The 13010-nt window shown below is 53.0% G+C and overlaps 1 protein-coding gene across 1 annotated transcript; it reads right to left on the bottom strand.

The window, feature by feature from the left end:
* Window positions 1-5: 5 nt before the first annotated feature.
* GPR137 (G protein-coupled receptor 137) lies at window positions 6-10295 on the bottom strand. The gene is made up of 7 exons (XM_044448650.1): window positions 8909-10295; window positions 6055-6104; window positions 4955-5180; window positions 3856-4005; window positions 2537-2665; window positions 1778-1872; window positions 6-680 (listed from the first exon to the last, which is right to left on the bottom strand). Exons 1-7 carry the CDS (start codon window positions 9305-9307, stop codon window positions 518-520), a joined length of 1212 nt encoding a protein of 403 aa, XP_044304585.1. The 5' UTR covers window positions 9308-10295; the 3' UTR covers window positions 6-517.
* Between the last annotated feature and the right edge of the window lie 2715 nt (window positions 10296-13010).

Raw genomic sequence — 13010 nt, 5'->3', positions numbered from 1 at the left:
CAGTGTCGCTAACACAAAGTCAACTTTATTGTAGTGGGGGAGTAGACGGAACAGGACCAAAACTGCAGTGAGACAAAAGGGCTCCTCCCGCACAGAGAAGACGGGGTGACCCACCCCCAGCTTTGACCAGAAATCATTTCAACAAGGACATCACAGATAAAATGGACCCCCCCCACAAGTCGATTAAAGTGCCGAAGTTTTCAATATATACTATTGGTTAAATACCTGGGAACAGAGAGGCATTTGGGGGGGAGGTTTGTTTTTTCCCCTCCCCGCAAGCATCAAGACTGTGATGCCAGTGAGATAGCCAACCAGCTCTACAGCTAAAAGAATTAGGCTTTCCAGACTACAGAATCTAGGGAATGACGTGACGCGCGGTTATAATACAATGGCCGCGTTCCAACCCCCATCTTCTCCGCACACGCACACCCCCTCCTGCATTAGCTGCGGTTCCTGGGTGTCGCCCCCACCCCCGCCCCACTCACACACACGCGCATCAAGCCCCACAAACCCTTCCTTAGTTCTGTGGGGTGGAGTAGAGGCTGTGGTGGTGTCCACCGGAAACCGCCGCCTGCGAGAACAGAAGCGGGGCCGTGGGGGGGTGGCCCCCGAACCACTCCTGCTCCCCGCCACGGTTGATCGAGCCATACCAGCTCCCGCTGCCCAGGCGTCCCGTCAGGCTGGAAGGGGAGAAGAAGCCAGGCAGTGAAGGAAAGCAGGAATGGGCGAGAGAGTCGTGCCTCTGGGCTGCTCTGCAGAAGCTGGGGTCCCCCCGCCACCTCCCTTTCCCCGGCCCAGCCACCCAGACCTCGGTGGGGAGACCCTTCTGGGGGGCAACACTGCCCGAGGATCCAGGACGCATGCACACGGGTGTACATTTGACCTGTCGGGGTGTGCTCCTTCCTGGCATTCAGTGGAATGGTGGACAGCCGCAACGCAACCGGGGTGCGGAACCCGGTCCAGGGGCTGAATTTCTGAATTGCTGATGGGCAGAGAAGTGCTCGGGGTGCATTCCAGGGGTGGGTGGGGTGGAGCGGGGCCAAAAACACCAGCCTCTTGGAGCTGAGCGCTTGGATCCTGGCCAGAGCGGGGCCGAGGCAAGCATGCTGATCCTTTAGCACGGAGGGCAGAAACTGGGTAAGCACCCAGTCATGGCGAGGGGAAAGAGGCATGGTCATATGGGGATCCTCAGGGGATCCCCAGGGTGCAGAACTGGGGGAAAGGATCACGGCTAGGCCGCACCTACTATTTTGCACGTAAAAGATTAAGTCCAAAGCCCCCGCGCATCTCCAGGTGGGGCCAGGAAAGGCCAGACTGCCAGTCAGTGTAGACAACACTGAATCAGAGGGACAGAGGATTGCGACTTGCATAAGGCAGCTTCTGATGCTTTCGAAAATCAGTACCATGAGGACTAGAAACATGCATGTGTTAAGGACTCTAACTCAGTAGCAGAGCACTTTGCATACAGAGGGACCCTGCAAGGTAGGCTAGGCTGCGAGTCGCTGATGGGCCCAAAATCACCCAGCGAGTTTAGTTGCTGAGTCGGGGCCAGAACCCGGGGTCTCTCCAGTCCAGGTCCAACTCAGTCCCGCCACTGTGCCGTGTGAGAACTATGTCTCATGGCCTAAAGCATGCCTGTCAGTTAGCCAATGTCCAGCCAGACAGACCTGGAGTAAGCTCTATTTCTATGCTCCTAAATCAGGCCATGAGAATAATTAGGGTGCCAAGAGAAGGGGAGGCAGTTATGCCCCTACGTTCAGGGATGAAGAGTAGTTACCTGCTTGTCAGTCCTTCACTGTCGCGCTGTCCAGGGTGGTCGAAGAAATAGGAACGGGAGACTCCAAGCTGCCGGTTGAAGATACAGCTGGCACTCTGTGCAGAGGAGAAGCCATGACGGGAACGTCCCTACAGCTCTGCTCCCACCCTCAAGGAACAACGCAGAGACATGGCTCCCTGCTAAAACCTCTTCCAGGGTTCCTTTTTCTGCCTTGCGTAACAATGAGGACTAGCAACCCCTTCTTTTTTCTTTTTGTAAAGGAACAAAACCCTTGAGATGGTCGGGGTCCCTTCAAAGGGCTGAAGTGAAATGCAATCCTGTACCCAGCCCCATTTCAGCCTGGGGGTCAAACTTCCTCATGGAAAATCTCTTGCAGGTGACATTCCATGGGCAGACAGGACCAAAGCCAACAGAGCCGGGGCCCAGTTACCAACGTAATGTAACGTAATGCTCTTCCTGCTGCTACTGAAGCCACAGGGGAGGCAATTTCACCTTTCAGAATGAGAAGAAACTCTGCACCAAAGCTAGTTAGCCATCAGATGATCAGTGGCTGGGGAAAAGGAAGCGCAGCCATCTAGAGGATCCTGAAGAGCGGCTAGGATTCCTGCTCAGACGGATCTGAGCCAGCAGCCGGAAGCTCTGCACCCTCGCGGCAGGCTGGGCGCCACTCGCGGTGGCTGGGCGGCCAGCCAGGCCCCGTTTCCAAGCCTCCCACCACCTTCTGGCGGTCGCCGCTCTCCATCCGGCCACCACACTCACCATATCCTGAGCTGGCCGGTGCACCCGGAAGAAGCCGACCAGCAAGGTGGTGGGCAGCAGCTCCCAAATGAAGAGAATGAGGCCGAAGACGATGTAGCCTTGGTCTCCCAGGTCTGTGATCAGGTCCGCCTTGGGAGGAGAATGGCAGGGAAGCAGATCAGACGACGAGGGGGACGAGGAGGTGCGATGCCTGCACCTGGCATCCATCTCCTGCTCCCCGCCCCCTACATGTACTTTTGGCCACTGACTATACCGGGGGGGGGGGGGGGAACACCTTTTAACCGGGCTAGACGGGGGGGGGCTACAACTCTTGGGCTGTAGGAGCTTGCCTGTCCTTTAAGCTCACCCTCCAAATTCTCGCTTCTGGGGGCATGGTGGGGGGCGATTAAGACTGGGCCTCTGTGGTGTTGGCCCCCAGAAGTATTGGTTTGACACCTGCCTTTCTGTCTTGCAGGGGCAGGCTTGAGAACGGCCTTGTCCTCCCGAGCAACCCTCTACATATTAAGAAAGGTGGTTTCAATTTAAAGAGGTTTGTAGCGAATGACGATGTTCTTATTAGCGTCTTGTTGCCAATAAGCAGCCCTTTTCCCTCGACACTGGACCTACAGATTGGTGGAGTGTTTTGTTTTCTGGCTTGTTTTTAACCCTTTTTCACCCTGGATTTTACTGAAAACAGATTTATTTCAATTTTGTAAGCTGCTTTGAAAGCTCAGTAATAGAAAGGCGGGACATGGTTTTAAATGAAATGCAAGGAATCGGGCACTTGTGAAATTCGTCAGTGAAGAGCAGAAAACGGATCTCCCAAGCGTTTGGAATTCAAGCACCTGGGCCCTGCCAACACAGCTAATGGCCAGCAATGCTGGGAGCTGAAGCATTAGGAGACACTGGGGAAAACGTCCAGGAGGCAGGGCCTCAGAGTCTGATCCCCACCTGAACTTAAGCACCTCCCCCCTCCAGGAGTCTCCGATTTGGTGCCCCCAGTGGTGTTTGCTAAGCTCTCTCCTTCCTGCCTGCTTAAAAACTTTATTTTCAATACAAATCCTTTGGAAGCCAGGTTGCCCTTCCTGTTTCCAGCTAATCAGCCGGCCTCCCAACCCTCTTCCCTCCGCAGAAACGGCTCCTTTTCGCGCTCCAAGCCTCTCACCTTGTTCCTCCGTTCTCCCACATTCCTCCCCTCGCTCCACACCGGACTAGCCAGGCCACCACAGAAGCCACGATGATGCTAGCAGCCCTCTCGCGGTGGCCCCCACGGCAGCCTCTCGAATTCCCAGAGGTGGCCAGGGGTCAGGGACCGCCCACCCTACCCAGTCCTTGCTCACCTGGTCAGACACGTTGTACCAGTCATAATCGAAGGAGTCGAGGCGGTTGCGGGACGAGAGCGCCAAGGCTGCGAGGTTGTAGCAGGCCCGGCTGGAGTACAGCAAGACGATGGCGCCCCCCATGGCGGCTGTTTGGCACAGTGTGGTACCCTGTTGTGGGGAGAGGCGGGAGCGGGCAGACGGGTCGTTAGCCGCAGCAAAACCCACTCCGCTTTCAGCAACACAGAAAGCTCAGGGTCTCCCCTTAAGACGGACTGCAAGAAAGGGCTTCCTGCACGCCGGAGAACAAGCCACGGAAATGCACAATAGAGGTTAATGCCGCGTATGCCACAACAAACACCCGATTCAACTGGTATGGATGCTCCGATGGGTCACTGGTGAGCAGAGCCGGATGGGCCATGTGAGACTTGTGGTGGGGGGGGGGTCCGCCTGGCCCTTTTGGGTCAGGGGGCACCGCTGGAATCTCAAAAGCGTGTCATGGGTGCTCTCACACGCCTGCTGCCATGGTAGGCACAGCTAGTCACAACCTACCCAGAAGGAACATGGGTAACAGCAGAAGACTAGTATTTTGCCCCAAATCTGGGGCGCAACGTGCAGGTGGGGACCGAGCTTGGGAATTCCAAGCCAGGCCTTACAAGCCACCAAGCCTGCTAATCGCGTTCCCATTTCACAGAAGGGAAACGTCGCCTGGGGAAGGTTGATTTGCCCAGTGAAGAATGTCAAAACACCGATGGAATGCACTGCTTTCACCACGGGAGCGTGGGGTAAATTAAATGCATTTATATGAAATATTAGGACGCCTTTCTGCAGCCAAAGAGGCTCCTACAGTGGCGCACATTTAGTAATTAAACGAAACAAGTAAGAGTTCGTCCACAGCAGGAATCACGGTTTCCAGCTCAAAGCCCGGGAGCCCCAGTTGTGTGCAACTCTTGTTCGTTAGAGGGGCACGGGCCCACCATTCCCAGTGTGCATTGCTCCAGCTTGGCACGGAGTTCACATCCCCTGGATGGACAGAAACGGGCAGAACGCGGCCAGCTCTGCAGCTGACCAGCACGTGCAGCAGGAGGAGGAAAAGCAGGCCCCTTCCCCGGCCCCTCACCTTAGCTTCCATGTAGACGCGAGTAGAAGGAGAGCCGCGGGCCACGAGGCAGAGGCACAGGGCGAGGGAGACGGCGCCCAGCACGAACAGAGAGTCGCTGATGAGCACCCGTGCCAGGACCACTGCCCAGGGCTCCGCTCGATGCGCCCGCACCAGCACGGCGCATGCCACGTTCACCGCCAGGAAGAGCAGGCTGGCTCCCAGGCACGCCCCTCGCACAGCCAATCTGGAGGGTGGGGGACACAAAAAGGGGCAGAGGTGGCGGAACGGAACGGAAGGGCCGGCCTCTTCCCCAGCTTCATGGCTTCCGCCCAGGTGCTGCCACAAGGCAGGCGTGGCTCTTCCCAGCTGGCAGATGGTCTTTCAAAGACGGAGGGGCTCTGAATGGGGAGCTGCCAAGATTCAGAGCCAAGAGAGGGCATCTGTGGCCATCTCGTGGCTCCGGGCCTGCAACTCCCCTCGGCTCCGGCTCGCACAGCCAACAGCGAGGAACGTGGCCCGAGGGCTGCTTTTGGCCATCCAAATGTTCCCCCCTCTATGTGAGGAGGAGAAACTGAGGAACCACAGAACCTTCAGAGGATGGCGGTGCCTTGCTGCTCCTCTCCACGACCCCCCCTCCCCAACAACGGCCTTCCATCTCCGAAGCCACCTGGCCGTAGGAACCTGCCAGATCGCCGTCCCAGTTCCAACCTCAGAGGGCGTTTCTGAGGCTGAAGCTCAACCCATCCTACACATTCCCCCGTCACATTTTCACATTCGCAATTTGTCTGTTTTACTGATTTGACATTAAGAGGCACTTTACATTTATTTTGCTAGAGACAAGCAATGTGACGGGGTTTAAAATAGAAGGAAACAATTTTTCTTGTCTCTCCCCTCACCTTCCTGGAAAGGCGTATGTGGAAAAAGACGCTGTGGAAGCCTCCATCAGCTCAGCACCCCCCGGGCGTGTTAGCTACAGGTCCTAACACTCCCAGCCAGCACACATCCTGGCTGGGGCCATGTTGGGAGTTGTAGTCCAACTCATCTGGAGAGAACCAGGGTGGGGAAGGCTGGGGCTAATGCGATGTTCCCCAGAGACGACCGGACACACAGATACTTACAGGCCTTTGGTGAGTTCGGGGCGGTATTTTGCCTTGGCCTTGAAAACCACCTGGAGGGAGAAGGGGTGGATTAGCATCGCCAGACCGAAGGGGACCGACCTACAAAATGCTGCCTCCTCTCCGAGCAGGCGTGCTCCCTCTCGGGGTACCAGCCATCTCCCCACCCCCACAAAGAGGCCACTCCACTCTCTTGCCCCTCCCCACTTCCTATCGGCATCCTGCATTTCTGGATTTGAAGTCCGTTCGGTGCGGGGATACTGTGTGTGTGCCATGTGCCTTCAGGGTTGTCTGAACTTCTGCAAAGCTGTCCTGGGCCCGCGAACCCCACCCTCGCGCTTCGCAGTGGCTCTGTCCTGACGGGCATTCGGCACCCACACTCGTTGTCCGAGGGAGCCGCGGTGGGCAGGCCAGGACCTGAAGCACACGGGGATGATGAGGGACACGTCTCGCTGCCATACTGCCCTGGGCCTGACAGAGACGGGAGCCTGGGTGTGCTCCCTTCTGCGGCGACCTCGAGTCCTGCCTATCTCCACGACGAACCCGGCCAGCTGCTAGGATTGGGAACCACCACTGCACCACCGATCATTCCAGGAAGTAGATCAGTAGCCAAACGGTGGGAAGGACCGTTGCAACCATGCTGTGGGGCACCGGGCAAGCCGACAAGACTTCTCTCATCCTGTGTGTGCCCAGGATAGAGAGGAAGAAACACAGGGACTGGGGTGGGGGAGAGGAAGCAGAACACCTCCCAATTCTCTTCTGCTTCTCTTTAGCCGATACTGCTGTTCTCTCTTCCTATTTCCTCAAGGACTAGAAACTTGATGATGGCTAAATCCAAGGAGAAATCTGGTGGTTTCCAAGGTCATCAGTCTAGTATAGGGGTCGGCAACCCGCGGCTCCGGAGCCGCACGTGGCTCTTGAACCCCTCTGCTGTGGCTCCGTCGCTCAAAGCACGCGCCGGCACGGCCGTTGATCTGTTCGAAGCTCCACTCAGGCAGCGCTAGCTAGTTAAGTAAATTAGCTACATTCCTCTGCTAAACAAGCTTCCTGCAGGCTCTCATGTTACACAAAACGCTGCCAAATCGAAGAAAAAGTTTCTGAAGAAAACCAAACATTTAATGATACATGGGTAGATTCATTTGCTTTTACTGCTGACGAACTTATGGGGTTTGCTGTTTAATGCATGCAGCCCTTTAGCACTGACTTTGACTCTTCGGGAAGCTGTTCTCCTATTCAAAAATATATGAAGGAATCCTACTAGTTTATAATGTAAGATTAAAAATAACAGTTTTTAGTGACTGAACAAGAGCTGCAGCTAAATCATAAGGAAGATATACATAGCATTAGGGTAAAAAATGAAATATGCAGTGTTATCTTCATTTTAGATGTCAAAAGGATTTTGCGGCTCCTGGTGTTTTCTTGTGTGTAGGAAACGGGTCCAAATGGCTCTTTGAGTGTTGAAGGTTGCCGGCCCCAGGTCTAGTAAAACGGCCTTCCCCAGTGGCATGCTGGGAGTCGTAACAGGAGTTCCCAGTGCAACACATCTGGGGGGAGCCTGGTTGGGGAAGGCTATGGTAGAGATTCCTCACCCCCATGTGACTTCAGGAAAGCCTTTCCTCCATTTTCAGTTGAACTCCTCCCCACCTTTGCAGAATGAAAATCACATCAGTTCAGTAATGCCTTTGGAGCATTCAAGGCACTTGAAAATCTCCATTTCAGAGCGCCAGACAACAGCTCACCCTGCCCTGTGGTTGCTGACAAGGGGGCTGGGACAGCAGCTTGCAGGCCAAGGAGAAATCTGAAGCAGAAGGACTTCCAGGTTCGCTGGATCTGGAACCCGTCTTTTGAACTGAAAAGCTGGCACTCAGGGTGACCAGAGAGGGCACCCAAAGTCTGCGGCTAAGACAGCTGGACCCAACAAAGGCAGGCGACCAAATCTGTGCTATGAGCAGGATTTCTGCAGTTCGAGGACAGAAAGGACAATCTGCTCCTGTATCGACCTGCTGGGCTGTGAAGTTCTGCTCTGCAGGCCCTGTGGTCTGCCTCGTCGCGGCTAATGGTCGAGCCAGTGCAGCTCAGACGCAGCACCTCCATTGTGGTGGGGCTGAGGGCCTGGGGCACTGTCTTCCAGCCAGAAATGGGGGGAGACACACATTGACAGCACAACTCTATGCTTATCTATGCAGAAACAGGCCTCACTGAGTTCAGAAAAGCGTTGCAGGATTGCAGCCTATGTCAGTCTTTTAATACCCAGTTCTGCCACTGCTTTAATTGCAGCTTATTGTGGCAGTTTTCTTAAACTGTGACTTTTAAAGTTGTACGTTGTTCTATGGTCCATTATTGTGGCGCTCCCCCTCACCTCTCCTCCGATCCACATTGGGGCTCTAATGATAAAAAAGCAGCTTCTCATGACAACACAATTTTTATTCTTTTAGAACCGTGAGCACCAGCTTGCAGACACTTCATGCCAATACAGACATACGAAGGCATGAGGTCTGCTTTTCCTACTAGGCCCATTTCACAGTCTGGAGGAATGAGGCACCCACACACGAGGAAGTCCACAAGGATTTAAGTCAGGGTGGGCAAGCTGCTGTTTCCCAAATGCTCTGGCCTACAACTCCCATGAGCCCTGGCTAGCAGGACCAATGGTTAGGGATAATGCAAGTCATAGGCCATAACATCTGGATGGCTACAAGTTGCCCACCCCAATTCAAATGAAAATGATAAACACCACAAAAAACCCAGATGGCCCCTTTTTATGTCCCCCCCCCCATAAAAGCCAGTACTATAGAGCAGCCATCCACAGAATCTGATTTTGCATCTTTACTCACAAGCCCCCTGGGCATTTAGCATTTACCTGGGCAAAGTACAGGTTCATGAGGGTCAAGGTGAAGAACTGCAGGCAGACAGGACAGCAGTAGAGAAGCCAGAAGAAGAAGGGGCTCAGGTGGTTGGCCTTGAGGGTGTTCCTGAAGTAGAAGGAGAAGAGCGTCGTGCGCAGGGCAGCCCAGATGAGGCAGAGGAAGAGGAAGACGGTCTGATAGCTGAACTTCTTATGGCGGTACAAGAGAACCAGCCAGAGCTGGGCATAGACCGAGAGGAAAAGCAAGGCATACAGGGCAGTGTAGAGGGCCGTAAGCCCCACCTTGACGGCAGGTGGGAAGGCAGGTGTGAGGCGTGAGGCCGGCACGATGAAGCTCAGGTTGCTGATGGTCTCGGCCATCCTGGTTGTCAGCAAGGGCTGTCCCAAATCCATTCAGGGCATCATTTCCAGGATGCCGGCATCAAGGGGGCACTGCCACCATCGCCAAGCCCACTTGCCAAGATGGGAAGAGCTGCCCCCATGTGAGGGGAGGGTTACATCCTTCAGGGCTGCAGAAGGCGGGCCCCTTGTGCAGATGAATCAAGGGTAGTTCGCAAGTTCCATGAGAGGTGTAAAAAATGGGGGAGGGCTGAGAAACAGAAGTCGCAGGCACCCACCCACCCTTCTCTGCTAAGAGGGCATGCAGGGAAGAATTCCTGGGGTGGGAAAAAGAGATCCCTCCTATGCTAAAAAAGCTGTACCAGGTCCCAGTTGCTCAAAATCTGGGTCCTGCCCAATCCTGTATAGGAGTGATAAGCTGCCTCTAAGGTGCTGCACTCCCCAGATGCCCCCAGCCTCTGTCCCTCCCCCGATCAAAAAACATACAGACCTGCCTGCTGCTCTGGCCTATGTACCCGCCAGTAGGTTTCGAGATGGTTCCTCAAGCACCTGGATACTCCCTGCCCCACCTCCTCCACGCACCTGGGCACTCTTTCCCTGTAATACTCAGGTGTCGGGGTCCCTTATTCCTTCCTCCCGCATCTGGGCCGCACAGCGTCCAATTATCAGCTATCTAAACGCCCTTAATCTTCCAGTCGAATCTCGGACACCTGGGCCCCTTACCCCCCCCCCCAAATTCTTAGGTAGCTAGATTCTTCAATCCGGCTTCCTCCAGGTTCTCGGACACCTGGGTCCCCTTGGTGTCTCCCCCGCCCTCAGTTTCAGTTTTGGGATGCTGGGTTCCTTTAATCCGTCCTTCCTCGATCCTCTAGACGCCCCGCCTCCTCTCGAACGCCTGGGTCCCTCCGCTACCTCCTGGGTCTCGATCAACAGGCAGCCCGCATCGCCGTCGTCTCCCCCAGCTCGGGGGAGGTGGGGGAGAGATAATCCCCGGACCTAAAGCCGCCCCAGTTGCGTGACTTCCCCGGCAGCCCCGAGCTGCGCAAAGTGCGCAAGGCCCGCCCCCCTCCTTTTCACCGGCTTGGCGTGACGAAACCTAGACCTCCTCCAGCGCCCGCCTCTTTCTCTTGAGCAAATGGCGTATGCAGCGTCGTGAATGGCACATACCGCAGAGACGCCACTGCCTAGAGCGTCACTACGCTTTCCGGCCGCCATCTTAAGTATGGGCACCTGTAGCTAACTTCGCTCTCCTGTTACTATATACGTTAATATACACCCACGGGGATTTCTGCACTTTTCCAGGAAAAGTTCCCGTAGGACATTTTCCAATTATTTCCTCTGCTTCCCAGTTTTATCCCAATGCTCAGAGTAAGAAGCCGTTCTCCTCAGATTCCCAAACACACCATTTAATAAAAACTATAAAATGCCCCATTGTGCCCCCAGGAGCTTTTATTAATGTTCGCTAAATATATTAACCGTTCCTTTCTATCCCTAAGAGAAATTGCCATTCTCAACCTCCCACCAAAGAACTGGCACAACAAGGCTGGTTATTAAAATTCACAAACAGCCTGCCCACAGCAGTGAGATACACAGAACTCAAGCAAGCTCTCAATGTGAATATCAAGGCATTGGTAAACAAAAACCAACTTTAAGACTCAATTTCAACTGCATATCCCTGGGAAATGTGTGTATATGTACACCCTTCTGGTGAAACAATAACAATTTCAACCAAGTGTCTTGTGGAAGCCTAAAAGCTAACAAATTTATTCTGGTCCACAAAAGCAGATATTAGAATAAATGTGTTGATCGATAAAATGCTACGAGACCGTTGTTTTTCCTGCCCCCAGACTAACACAGCTACTACTCTCAATAACTTTGAGAGGTTATTTTAAAGGTACTTTTTAAAAGAAACTAATAAAAATGGACAAAGCATAAGAATACCCTTTAACTGATGTGGAATTGAGAAAGATATTTCTGCACAGATTCCAGCAAAATTTGCACTCCCATGGCTGAATGGAAAGTTAAACCTGGGCTTTTCCAGTTTCACCCTAACTCTTAATATATTTACTTTTGCTGTCCAACCATAATGTTAAAAATTAACAACAGAGAGTGGGGAAATCCTAGTTATAATGATATAAAATCAGTACACATATCTCTGTATGTGTATGTACTTATAAATGAAACATCTCCAATTCCATAGGCATCCATTATTTTTTAAATTGAGATTTAAAATAGTTTAAACTGCTGTTGATGTCATTTTCCTTCAGCACCAATTTCAACACTATTCTCAAGTGCAAGGATGGACAAAGAATTATCTATAAACAAATTCACACACACCTGCATGCGGAGTACTCTGTGTTTAAGATCTCCTTCCATCCCACCCCACCCTATTATGCTCCCCCCCAAATAAATACATGAATTCTACAACTCCCAACTATGCTGATTGGGGAACGCTGGGAGTTGGAGGAGCTCTTTCTGTCTAAACCTGCATAGGACTGCAACCTAAATTATGATGCTTGTTGTCGGGGTCTGAATTAGCTTGCTGGGATCCCTTAGCTCCTGCCTGGGATGGCAAAAGGTACGGCAGAGCCCTTCTCCCTTTGACTCATTGCTTGATTCTCTCTCTCTGCTGGGGTAGCTACCGACAAAGCATAGCAGAGAAATCTTACGATGTGTTTCAGTGGCAGCTAGGATGGTTCCAGAAGGCCTAAGAGAAGTGATGGGTGGGGGTGACTCATCTTCGGTCTCATCTGCTAGACAAGGAGATGGGGTCAGGGCGGGTGTCGCAGGAAATGAGTCTGCGCTGGGAGCAGAATGGGAGGCAGCGGCTAACTCGGCTCAGCTGCAAGTCCTGTGGCAACAGGGATTCCTTCAGACTTCTGATGAAACTGCGGAAGGGCTAAAACGGTGAACCCTTCCTCCCAGCTCAGCCTCTGCATACATGTAAATAAGCCCTTGTATCACAGAAGGTGCCACTGAAGAGGGGAGCCAGTCCGGTATTTTGCTTAGCTTTCTTCAACCTTATGCCCCCAAAATAATTTGGACTATGATGTGTGGTATTTCTGTCCGTTGTCTGGCTGGGGCTTATGGGGGCTGAAGTCCAAAGTATCTAGAAGGCTCCGGTTCATGCGAGGTTGGGTAAAACTGCCCAACCAGGACTAGAGAGACCTGGTTCTAAGCCTCACCCAACCAGGAAGCTCACCTGTGGCTTTGAACAGGTCAGTGTTTAGCCAAACCTACCTCACAGGGCCGTTGTGACAGCAAAATGTCACAGAAGGATCATGTACACTGTCTTGGGTTTCTGGGAGCCCCTTCCCCCAAAGAAAGTTATGCCAATGAATGGCAATGAAGCTTAGAAAGAAAAAGCTTTCCAGTGGGAGGGTGCAAAGAGAGAAGTTTACAGTGGGGGTGGCGGGAAGCTGTATGACCTTCCCAACATTAATTTAGGAAAAAACATCCACAGCTACCCATGGAAAACTTCAATTCAGAATCTTTTTAGGGCCTAGTAAAACGAAGATTATTTGTACTATTGTATTCCCAATCAATACAGAGGGGTGTGAAAGCTGGACAGAGAAGAAAACAGACAGGAAGAAAATGCATGCATTTGAAACATGGTACTGGGGGAGAGCTTTGCAAATAAGACAGAAAGATGAACACGTGGCTCCTAGATCAAATCAAGACAGAGCTTTCCCTAGAAGCAAAAATGACAAAACTGAGGCAGTCCTACTTTGGGCGCATCATGGGAAGACCATCATGC

The sequence above is a fragment of the Varanus komodoensis genome, unplaced genomic scaffold (genome assembly GCF_004798865.1).
Source record: "Varanus komodoensis strain SLA01 unplaced genomic scaffold, ASM479886v1 scaffold55, whole genome shotgun sequence".
In the NCBI taxonomy this organism is placed as follows: Eukaryota; Metazoa; Chordata; class Lepidosauria; order Squamata; family Varanidae; genus Varanus; species Varanus komodoensis.
The sequence above is the reverse complement of the archived record's forward strand: the minus strand, read 5'-3'. Positions and strand labels throughout refer to the sequence as shown.

Coding starts and splice junctions, on each gene's coding strand:
- GPR137 (XM_044448650.1), bottom strand. CDS start 9,307: ATGGATTTGGGACAGCCCTTGCTGACAACCAGGATGGCCGAGACCATC. Junction 6,105..8,908: donor TGAACCTGTACTTTGCCCAG/GTAAATGCTAAA, acceptor TTCTCCCTCCAG/GTGGTTTTCAAGGCCAAGGC. Junction 1,873..2,536: donor ACCGGCCAGCTCAGGATATG/GTGAGTGTGGTG, acceptor TCCTCTGCACAG/AGTGCCAGCTGTATCTTCAA.